At 35.2% G+C, this 13,037-nt stretch overlaps 1 protein-coding gene across 1 annotated transcript in view; it reads left to right on the top strand.

The window, feature by feature from the left end:
• The first annotated feature begins 2,967 nt into the window (after nt 1-2,967).
• Nucleotides 2,968-13,037, top strand: part of LOC126815261 (inositol 1,4,5-trisphosphate receptor type 1) — a 173,504-nt gene continuing 163,434 nt past the window's right edge. Inside the window, exons 1-2 of the mRNA XM_056099399.1 lie at nt 2,968-3,127; nt 10,450-10,560. Of these exons, the coding sequence (XP_055955374.1) occupies nt 10,466-10,560 (95 nt within the window). The 5' untranslated portion in view covers nt 2,968-3,127; nt 10,450-10,465. The remainder of the gene's footprint in view (nt 3,128-10,449; nt 10,561-13,037) is intronic.

Genomic DNA, 13,037 nt, shown 5'->3' with positions numbered 1-13,037 from the left:
GGCGAGGGCGTAAAATGAGTAAAAGGCACCAATTCTATCGGGACCAGTTTGTTTTACTATGTCCAATGTAAACAATGTACGTGTTATCGACGCCGTATGGGAAGTCACACGTAGATCGAAACTGCACGTTCACTAATAAAGTTCAGACATCTTGTACAAAGTTAAAACAACGCTTTCGCATTATCGCTATGAAACAGATTGACTACATTTATGTTCACTAGAAATAAACAGAATTGTTTATATTTGATGGAAGTAAATCGGTTAATTATGATGACATACTACGCCCTGTTTGTCTTATATAGTTATTTCCCATGTGCCCAGTTTGCGTGATGTATATCGACATCGCACTTGCATATTTCTTGATGTCTAAACCAAAGCGCATGCTTTTTTAAAACATAGTCATTAAAACTTCCATATCATAATTAGATTAGTAGTCCAGTAACATATTGCTACATCACTTAAATGAGAGAGAGAGAGAGAGAGAGAGGTGGGGTTTAACGTCCACTGTAGCACCATGGGCCTTTCTGTCTGACATGGAGAGCGGGGTAATGGCAGACCGGTCGCCACATCTTACATACGATCCCTGCATCTTTTCTTACTACATATTTCTGTAGCATTGTGATCGTCTAGAATTTGCCTCTAGCTGTCTTTACTTCTGCTTCACGTTGTGTTTGCTTCTTACTGGTTTCTTCAGACGTTAGACTCTCAGTTATAACAATGCAACAGTAAGTTCGTTTTTACATTTTATATATCATATAGCTGCTTACAGATGGTACAATGCACAGTACATATTACAATATTAACTACAGTCGCGGCTGTCTAGGAGCTCAGATGGAACCTCTCTGGAATCTAATTGAAGTCTGCTTGAAAGTTTCAAATAGATATCTTATATAGCACTCACGAATATCACGCATAACAAAGCGTGTTCATGGCCCTGAACTCGTGTAATCAACAAAATGATTGATTAAGTTAAACCCAATGACGCAATAGTAATTTTCCTTGCACACGTGCTCTCTGTGGTATTTTATAGACACATGTTTTGGCTAAATAACTCTTTTTTATATAACAATATGTCATTTATACCCTAAGTTAATTTTGTACAAATTATATCTAATATATATGTGAATATGTGTGAAACTATTAATTTGCCAAATATATTAATTAATGAAATATAAAGTCATCTTATTTCTCTATTCTTTGTCTATAAATCTAAAAACAATGTCGCCACGACTATATTGCTACACCACTTGACACAAACCAGGTCATTTCAGGACTAACATATGGTTCAATTTTATTTCAATTAATAATTCGCTTTAGCCTGGTCTTTAGCAGTGGTGGAAAACCGGAGGACCCGATGAAAACTCGCGAGGTTGGACATGCGACCCTACTCCTTGTCACGTACAACCGGCGAATCGAAACCACGCCAGTTGACTCAGTGACAGGTCTTATGACACAACGCGCAAGCGATAACCATTCGGCCGTCCAACTCCCCCTTAAATGAAAGCGGGGGAGTATCAAAGCAATACAAAAGTGACATGAAATTGTGTACACGTGACCTCGGTTTTTCGTCCCATCCGAACGACTACAGGCTGCTCAATTGTAGCGGCGAACAAGACAAGTTTAAGTAAGCCGATACAATATTGTAGCTAATGATTTACCAGTACCAGCATAACATCTGTCATCACTAGCGTGTAGTTGGAAACCGCATCTTATTTCCATCAGAAAATTAGGATACTGTCTATCATTCTCTGTGGTCCAAACTGGCAAGAAGATGCGCGTATTTTCGGAGGAAAATGAGATAGCGCATAGAAGACTGCAGATAGACTAAACAAATGAACACAGCAAATTAGATATATACTCCAGAGTGGGCGATTGTTTTACGCGCTTTCTAGTCTATTGCAATATTTGGAATGAGGAATCTCCCTTTAAGATGTCTTATCCGCTCTACTACTCGTATAAATGGCCAGTGAAGTCCCCCTTACATGCGCAAAGAGGGTATATCACCAGACCGTTCAACCTGAGTACGTAATGTAAGTAGGCCTACGTATCGCAAAGAGAACCCAACGCAGTTATTAGGCTATATAGGCTACAAGATAAGATAAGATAAGATGTTTATTGCATCAAAACGTTCATTATGGACAGCATGCATACATATACACTTCGACATAGTCATATACATTTAATAATACATATTACATAGACAACTCAATACATTCATACAAACAGTATGCTACATGTATATCAAAGGGGTTTCAGTTAGATGTAGTTGCCACCAAATTTTATTTAGCTCTCTTATCGAAAGCCAAAAAACACTTATATATATGACGAAATTATAATCCCACTGCGGTTATAGAGCTTTTAATTTTGAACGAATCACAGATATATGAAATTATAAAGTAGTAAAAGTCGTTAGGTGTCTGTTATAGGACTGTAGGCCTAACCAATCCGCAATATGTAGTAGGCTGACATAAAGTTGTGTACGCCGAACGTAGTTTGCTAATAAGTATTAGAAATCTATTTTCTCTTTCGTCTATTAACTTAGAAATTCAGGTTATAGAGAAACAATAGCCTTTAGGTCGAGCTGGTCATTATGATTAAATGTGGTGCGTTTCAAATAGTCATTATATTTTAATGACCGTATCAGCATTCTAGACAATAGTGTCCAAATTTTATGATGTGTAAACGAAAGATAAAACACAACGAACCATACTTTGTACATACAGAGAATCATAGATCTCCCTAATTGTAATCATACAATACATTTCTATTGCTTTGTTATCAAATAAAACAATAGACGATCAAATGATACCGTTCCTACAAATATGATTAAAAATGTCTGGCACTGTCCAATAATGCGCCCTCTAACGATGAAAGCCGATTGGCTGGAGAGAAATGTTGATTTATTAGTTTGTGAGATTAGGTAGCTCTACCAGCCGCTTTTCTCAATGATTAGTTTGATAAGTTAGTTGAGAATGCGCTACAATATTATATCGAAGCTTTGCGAGAAATGTCGGATTTTTATTGATTTCAGTATGAAGTGATTATCATTTCGTTATAAGATACTGATAATAACTTTTTGATAAATGGAAATATGTAGTGATTTAAATTTAGTAAGCGTAAAATTCAGGTAAGATGATTTCTTTATCCCCATTTAGTGTGACATTCCAGGACATTCGATGATTTTGCTCATTGTTTTTAAAAGAGTCTAAAGACTTTATTTTTATAATAATTGACGCATAACCCACACAAGAATAAAAGCAATAAAAAGCCTTGCCAATAAGTATATGAAAATTGTCTACTAAAGAAAATTCCGATAAAAAGTCTGAAACTAAATACAACTAATCAAAATAATTATGATGTTTTTACTGGCCGACGAGTTTTTGTTGGTTCATTCACGACTTTTAAATGCGTTTCTTTTTTATCCTTGACATTCACTTTGTTAGTTTGGGATGTATGCGCTATTCGCAAAGTTTGTTGGTAGTTATGCTTTAGTGTCTATTACGAGTATATCTCAGATTTTAGATGGGTAAATTAAAGCTTTGTTGACACCCATTTTCTTTTGACCCTTCTGTGCTACCCAATTAACATATCTACATTGACAAAGATTCCCCAAGAGATTCTCGTTTAATCAATCTCTTTCCGTGTCTTCAAATGAAGAGGATCAAGCATAAAAGACCGTGTTAAACCTCTTACATGTTATTGTATTTGTGACTATAATGATATTTCTTTTATATACTAGTTTTAATTATATTACGAGAAAATATTCTAATATATCAAGCTGCGTTCCTGCAAATAATATAAATACAACAAATTTTTGTTATTAAAAGCACAATTATAATTGAAGCATGTGGGTGTAGAGGTGGAAGTGGGGTTGATAATCCTTATACGGTGTGGGTATAATGAATTAAAAATTAAATCAAAACCTTCCTTTACAGACAAATTTGCACGAATAACGGGAGCTTTTCTGGACAGAAGAGTTTAATGCAAGATATATACAACAAAACTGAATAAATTAAGCTACTCTCAATATATTTTGATGAATCGCAAATAACAACAATGAGAACAACAAACGAATGCTCACTATATCGATAACAGTAAAAAGTGCTTTCACAAGAAATTTACAAACACTAGTATAGTACTGAAGAAACCCAATCCAACTAACATATTAAAATATTTCTGAGAAAAAATACTGGAAATACAATTATTAAAACAGTACTGAAAATCAAAGAAAAATATCTTTTTAAAAAAAAATGGTACTCTTTATGGTTTATGTAAATATTAAGCGGGTTCTTTCTCCTCGTCACTAGTGAAATCTTAGATTAAAGATTACAGTGAAGCACGCGAGTTTGTTTTTCTCTGGTGGTTTTTGATCCCGACTGTATGCCGTGTCAAATCTCTGAAAGAAACGAAGATGGACTTTCAAACTCTGTTTTTTTTACATTTTACATATTCGCAGATCATCAGCTGACACAGGGGTCTTTTTGTAAAATAAATATTACTAGTATTCAAAATTACAGAACAGAACAGAAAAGAACTTTATTCACAACTTACATCAAATGCATGACTGCATGACATATGTAAATTCTTTCACTTATTCAGAAAAAATATATTGTACTTATATTCTTCACATTGAATATCGACATATCTGTTTATATAATCGTCCGAGCTAAACATTCCTATCCATTGTTTAATACAACTCTGACCTTTAGACCGATTAAAATGTTTTGTTGAGTGGGAAATAAGCCCATGCCTATGCGTAATTGAATGACCCAACAAATCTGCATCATGTAATCATAAAACTGGACGAACTGGCATGCGAACCGATGTACATTTGCAACGACAGTATACCACCACAAACACATTGACACGCATAATGAGTACCAATGTACCTGTTAGCCATACATAAAAAAAATCATTACTATAAGTATCGTCATCATGATTCATCGTCACCATGTGTTGCAATCCATCTGGTCTCTGTTGGTATTTGTTATCGTGTAGTTTAGTAATGTGGCGCAGGAAGACATCACATTAAAACCTATTGTGTGAATTAGTTTTAACAACTAGAACGTCTTTCTGACATGACCCGGTTCTGATTTATTTGTAACATTTCTATCAGATTGAGAAAATGTATGCCAAAATTCCCTCAACTTTCTGCGCCAAGTTTGCCTTTCGTGTTACATTGATCTATCAGGAATAAAATAATGGCTTTTTAATAGCCCAGAAACCCATAATTGACAATACTGAGCCAATTTAACAAACTTCCTACTGATTCTCCCAATCTCTTCAAGCGGTTCAGTGAACAAAACGAATTAGAAATACGTTTTCATTACTATATTTCGGGGAATAATTATGACAAAAATCACATGTAATCATTGGCTGTGTACACCTGCAACATCAGTGGTTGAATTACATAGAGACAGAATGCATATTTATTACGTGTACTTTCGGACGAAACACGTTATGTTTTTGTTGTGAATTTTAATCAGAAGTTGCCTTCAAAACTGTGCATGATGCCATCGTAGATTTTGTTGACCTAAGCGGAATTACTTATTAAATGTAAACTGGATTATTTTTGACAAACAGAAAGTGATCGACGAATAGGGCACAAAATAATAAAAGATAGTTCATATTTCTCTTATTTTTCAAGGGATATTTGTCGGATTTTAATTTTTGGATTCTTTGGACAAATCCCGTAGGGGCTATGACGGACGGTTTTTCGAAATTCGCTCGCTAAGTTTTAGAAGAAAAGACTTTAGAAATTTTTCTTCAGCATTTTGTTGTGGCGGCTTCCGGAAGCAACCGAGAAATTCGATTTTCCTCGAACATGAATATGTCTCTCCATTTTAAAAATTAGACTAAAGATGTCATTGTGTTGTTAGTCTCAGATAATTTCAGAGACTATGTTCCATAACATTTTCGACCGTTTGGCCGCCATATTTGAAAATCCACTATTATGAATAAATTAAAATTAATGATCTATTACAGAGGAAAAGCCTCCAAGAATACGATAAGTACGTTTACATTTTTTTCTTAAATAACGCCAACGATGAACATATTCTCATATTTTGATGTAGTTTGTTCCAGTGAAGAGGACTTGAACATAAAATGAACGATTACCAAATGAACATAAGTTTGCAGAACGTTCTACTAACAAGCCTGAGTCCGTCGAAGGTCTTTGCTTTTTTTTTTGAAACATACACTTCAAGGAGCCCGGGCAGATATGACGGACAGAGGTCATATAAGCAGTGAAAAGTCAAAAGGAATATTTTGAACTTAACTTTAAAGGAATTAGGTAACCAATGTAGATGATACATTATAGATTATAATTGTGACATCATATCAGCTTCCCTCACGATTGCTCAGGATTAATCCACAACATGTCAAATCTTTCACATATAGCACAAAATACGTACTATTTTAATGTAAAGACTGCTGTTATGTGATTTAACACACTCGGGTATAAAATTAATATTCATGGAGAATGAACTGTTTTGTATGGAAAAGACAGCCGATACTATATTTATCTAAATCAAATTAAAATTGCGATGTGAAATTAATGTAAACTTAAAAGTTTTATTTTTTATCAGAATGGTTATCATCAATATATACTTTGGATTGTGCATGGTCTTAAACTCTTTATTTAACTTTTGTTGTCACATGTTGGGGCTTCATAATTTTAATTGTTCGAAAAATGTTTTTAAATAGTGTATAATCAATGCGCAAAACTGAAAACTGCAGTGCCCTGGTCGCCAAAAGGTGTGTTACCAACATAACGCGCATTTATAGAGTAATTAATTCACAGATGGTGAAAGTTTGGTAATCCTTCTTATTGTCATAGATTCAGCAACAGGTGGTATCTATACAATAATATATTATTACAGTTTTAACCGACTTTAATTACACCCATCTGTTCAACATACACACAATTGGCGTTTAACATATATTATTCATTTATATCCCAGACTTTAAATCTTTGATTAAAAATAATGATTAGAGTGTAATCGATTTGACCCATATTTTTTATTTGGAAGATTTGTTAAAGGTTTGCATAATCGGGAATATAGCTATTTAACACACATATATACATAGTATCGCGGGATTTAAGTATCGTTCCATCCGTCTGTCTGTCCGTCACACTTTTTGGGACACAATAACTCTCCTTCTAATTGAGCTAGAATGTTCAAACTTGGTGTAGGTGTTTATTAGGTCAATGTCTTGATGGAGTTCGAAGATGAGCATTTTCCGCTTAGGGTAAGCAGAGATACGCTATTTGATTGGTTGATGCTTTGGGACACGATGACTTATGTTCTAATTAAGTAAGAGTGATGAAACTTGGTGTATAGTTTCATTACATCAATACCTTGACTAAGTTCGATAATGAGCATGTTCAGCTCAGGGTAAGCAGAGCGATAAGCAATTTGATTGGCCCAGACTTTGGGACTCAATAACTCTCCTTCGAATTGAGGTAGAATGTTCAAACTTGGTGTAGGTGTTTATTAGGTCAGTGCCATGATGGTGTTCGAAGATGAGCATTTTCTTCGTTGGGTAAGCATAGATGAGCAATTTGATTGGTTGGTGCTTTGGGACACAATAACTTTAGTTGTAATTAAGTGGCAGTAATGAAATTTGATGTACAGTTTTATTACATCAATGCCTTGCCTAAGTTCGATATTGAGCATTTTCTGCTAAGGGTAAGCAGAGCGATAAGCAATTTGATTGGTCGAGACTTTGGAACACAATTACTCTTATTCTAATTGAGGTAGAATGTTCACACTTGGAGTAGATGTTTATTAGATGAATGCATTGATGGAGTTCGAAGATGAGAATTGTTTGCTTTTGGTAAGCAGAGATAAGCAATTTGATTGGTTGATGCTTTGGGACTCAATAACTTTAGTTCTAATTAAGTGAGAGTGAGGACACTTGGTGTATAGTTTTATCATATTATTACCTTGACTAATTTCGATGATGAGAATTTTCTGCTTAGGCTAAGGAGAGATAAGCAAATTGATTGGTCAAGACTTTGGAACATAACAACTCTGCTTTTAATTGAGGTAGAATGTTTAAACTTGATGTAGATGTTGATTAGGTGAATGTCTTGACTGAGTTCAATAATTAACATTTCGAGCTAAAACTAAGCAATTTCATTGGTCGATGCTTTAGGACAAAATAACTTTGATTCTTTCTGATAGAGAGTGATGAAACTTAGTGTATAGTTTATAATCAGTTTGATTGCTTGATACTGTTGAATAAAAAATAAATGTGCGATTAATTAATATGTGTCATCTATCTATTTTGGGATTTCGGCGGGAGCATCAGCCTCACTGTTGGTTTGTTTCCCCTTATCAGTGATGCAGGACGGATTACCTGACAAGGAAGAGTATCCGGTCATTTGGATGGGACGAAAAACCGAGGGCACGTTGGCCTAATTGGCAGTGGAATTCGACGAAAAGTATTCGAAAATGTCGCTGTCTAGGAAAAATGTCCCTCATAGTACACCGCGTGCTGTGTGTCCGAGTAATTACATGTAATGGAACTAATATTTTAAATTTCTTTCGAAAGAGGACATGCACAAAATATGTGATATAGTAAACTAGGGAGGCCCGCTTTCCCGGTAAGAAACTGACGCGTATAGAATTAAGTCAACATGTCAATATATTACACGATTAACCCCGGGAGCAATTGAAGGTTCACAATAAACCTCACTTTCGTTAAGTTGTCCGTCACTTTCGTCATAGCCGTCATCAATGCTATCTTCACCAATGTATAATTATCGCATTCGTACATGTATGGCTCGTCAATAGGATCATAATCGACGGCGTCTTCACCTCATTCCAAATCTAAATCTTCTTGGAATTTTTGATAAAATATCATGCAATTCTTTCCGAATACGATTTTCAAAAGACTGCCTAATCCAGTCGCTGATAGCTCAGTGCCGGAGACTTAGTCAGTAATGTCGGTTACGTATCCAAATTGGTCTATTTAGACCATTAATATCCATATTTTTTTTGTTGCATGTGTAGTTTCACCTGTTCTTAACATAACATCACGCACCACACCTGTTGTAAAATAGAACCGAATAATTAGGTAGGAACCAATAGATATTTAAGTATAACAAAATGCAATGTTGTCTAATCAACACAATAATTCGGTTATCGTGAACTTACGGCTATATTAATTTCTATAGGCAATTGTAAATAAGAAGTTTTCCCGTACAGTGTCATGTCCAACTACACTTTAACCTGCATCGCAAGGTGTACACAGGAGACGCCAATATCAAGATATAACCATAAAGATTAAAGATAGCCAACGCAGCAACTATGTCTTGTCAGCAGCATATCCGAAAGCAAAACTTGGATGTTGACCAAATGAGATGAGGCTGCCTTAAAGAAATCAGATCTCAGTCGTGTTCACTAGCTTAGAAAAATATCTTTAAAACTGTAGACTTCACATGGTTTTCGGAAAAGGTTGATAACTCGGAATGGAATATCGAAGAACACTGAATATTTACAGTGTTCGTCCTCTATTGCATTCATAATGTTTTTGGTTAAATGAGGGTAACTTTGGTACGGATTGTCGCGGAACGCGGATTATCGGTGGAGTTCGTCCTCTCGTGGCCATATTGTCTTATACAAAATTTGAAAAGAATTCACTAAAAACTATGGCTTCTACCGCGTTCCCAAGGTTTTCGGCAAAGGGGGCATAACCCTGGAACGGAAGGTCGCAGAACGCTGACAGTGTTCGTCCTTTCATCACACTAAATTTGAAGACAATCTCTTAAACACTACAGCCTCTATCACGCTCACGAGGTTTTCGACTAAATGGGAATACGTCTGGTACGGAAGGTATCGATAAAATTCGTCCTCTATACCAAATTTGAAAACAATCTGTTAAAAATTACAGCCTATATCGCGTCCGCAATGTTTTCGACTAAGGGGGAATAAGTCTGGCATGGAATGTCTCGGAATGTAAAGTATCGATACACATGTAATTCGTAATATCATGACCACAATGATTCACACCAAATTTGAAAAGAATCCGTTAAATACCGACAGGATTCGCCCTCCCATGGCCACAATGCTTCGTACCATATTTGAAAATAATCCGCTAAATACTATAGCCTCTATCGCGTTCACAATATTTTCAGAAAAGTGGGCATAATTGTGGTGCGAAAAGTCTGTTGACGGGCGGGCGGACGGACAGGGTGACGACATAATACGCACACATTGATATGTGGGCGTATAAATATTCGAAACCCTTACATGTCGAGTAAGTGTAAATAATACCCCGTTAATATTTGAAATACCTGTACGAATATATTTTTAACTCATAAAAGAGAAATTTCAAACATTTTGTATCGATATTTTAGTTCTAATCTTAAACGTTTCTAAAGGAAATTTACTGTGCATACATAAATTTTGCTATAATATTTTGTTAATTTTATAATTTCAGGGATAATTAGTGCAAAATGGTTAGTCACGCTGGAGATTATGTGTGTGTTGGAGATTATATAGCTCTATATTCTGTGGAAACAGAAGGATATGTTTATAGTTTACAGTCCAGGTATAGTACCTTTAATTATTCATTACTGATTTTATTCTATTTACCATACGATTTTTATTATGCAAATCGATGTGTAACAATTGAAATCGATGTAACTGGAATTTATTTAAGCGGCCTTAAGACAAAATAACTCTATGCAGTTATTGTTTTTATTATAATCGTACATTTTTATAGCTCACAACTTCAACGACTACGCGCGCATTATAAAAGAAGGTACATAAGTTAAATACACAAATAAAATAAATAAACTAAAATACAACATACATGTATACATTGATATCGACTTAAAATTTATCAAGTTATCTTCCATTGTCGTGATTACAACCAACTCCTTCATTCATAATCTTGATTACCAATTCATTATCCTGATTACAACGTCTCCATTGTGATCTTGATTACTAACTCATCTTCCATCATCGACTCGTGATTAAACCAACTCCTTCATCCATGATCTTGATTACCAATACATCTTCCGTTATCGTCATTACAACTTCTCCATCATGATCTTGATTACCAACTCATCTTCCTTATCGTAATTACAACTGAAACAACTAGACCGTTAACAACAATATGTAGGTGATAAAAAAAATTACTAATACATGTATGCACATGACAATAGGGTGTGAACATACAAGATATAGTTCTCTATCACAATATAAAATTGAAAATGACGCCAGAAAATCTCGACGAACTTTTAGTAGGACGTTAAACCGAATTTCATTTCATTCAGTTTACCTACTTTTCTGTGCCAATCGGGCTATTGAAGATAGGCATACGCTATACAGAGTGCTATGACGGAAACTTACAATGGACCATGGCATTTCTTCATCGAAATTCAACTGCGAAGGATTCTTTTATGTGCACGCCAATGTGTACTAAGGTTTTTTTTTATCCCATCTACACAACTAGACACTGTTGTTTGTCCTGTACTACCGACAGGGAGAAACCACGCTGTAAAATCCCGGAGTACTTTATTGACCAACACCAGTATCAGTGGCGTCGGGTAAAAATGTTATATTGTCGGCTTAAAATGTTGTGATGCCGGGTTGTCGTGGTGTCGGGTTAAAATGTCGTGATGTCGGGTTGTCGCCTTATGAAGAGCGACACCACGACATCACGATGGTACCAATCTTGTACATTGATTAGGCGAATGTCTGCCATTTTGAATTTTACCGCTTTTCGGTGCGCAAAATTTGATAAGCTTTTGGAATGTTATAAATTACACTTAAATAAACGAAAAACATGCATAAAACATTTTCTTGCAATTTGTTGGGGATACACAGATTGACTGGTCTTTATCATTATCTTGAATACAGTAAGTTTATTCACCCAGACATGGGGTCAACATGAAAAAAAGTATTTAGAATATAACATGGTAGCATTCTTCTATGAACTTCTTTTAAAGAATTCCCAAAAAATATTTTCATTAAGTACGGTATTCAATAAATTGTATATTTAATATTCATAACCATCCTCCGTGTATTTTTTAAACACACCAATTTATTTTACAATAACCCTATTTTTGTCGACATCAATGAGCTATTCTGTCGATACGGTGCAATCTGGGTGCTATTTTAGAATAGTTAGTGTCTTCTCAGTTTAAAACAATGACATTATTGGTTTCAACGAATAGTTTTATCATAATGTGTATACAATAATATTGTGATGAATGAAATGAATACTATACATATTGATATATGGAATATTGATGAGATTCCTTTTTTATGTTTATTATGGACGGTGCGATGTAATACTTTAACGTCCCTGGGAGCTATTTGATACCCCATTAAGTAATAATATGTCCATAAAACACATATAAACAATAAAAAGTGATTTATCTTTGATGTTCGTAAATTGGTGCCATCGACCATTCAACAACTTTTTATCTCGCTATTAAAAGCAGCCTATAAATCTGAGTACATTGAGAATAAGTTACGCAGCTACCTGTCAATGAATACTACTAGCTTGAAGATGCAACACGACTAAGATATATGCTTATTGTCACACAGGCATATTGAAAGATGGCGACGTAAAATCAAAACGTGCATGGTCTTGAAGTCTATATTAGTCTGTGCATGGTCCTAAAGTATATGTTAGCCAGTGTATGGTATGGTCGTAAAGTCTGTATTATACTGTAGATGGTCGCAAAGTCTACATTAGCCTTATATGATCGTAAAATCTGCATTAGCCTATGTATGATCGTAAAGTGTGCATTAGCCGTTTACCCTGGAATAAAGTCCTCTTAAATACCTGTAACAAGCAACCCCTTGAGAATATTCTATTAATAAATTTTCCACAAATACGCAGTTCGTATAAATAATCTTATAAAAGATTTGAGGTCGGTGTGGCTCCGTTTAGTGCTATGGTCTGTAGTCTTGCAACCGGTCACACATGGCGTGTCTCCGCAGACCCATGAATAATATCTCCAAGTTGCCATCGTGACACTTCACCGAGACACTCCAGACAGCCAATATCTG

The sequence above is a fragment of the Patella vulgata genome, chromosome 3 (assembly GCF_932274485.2).
Source record: "Patella vulgata chromosome 3, xgPatVulg1.2, whole genome shotgun sequence".
In the NCBI taxonomy this organism is placed as follows: Eukaryota; Metazoa; Mollusca; class Gastropoda; family Patellidae; genus Patella; species Patella vulgata.
The sequence above is the reverse complement of the archived record's forward strand: the minus strand, read 5'-3'. Positions and strand labels throughout refer to the sequence as shown.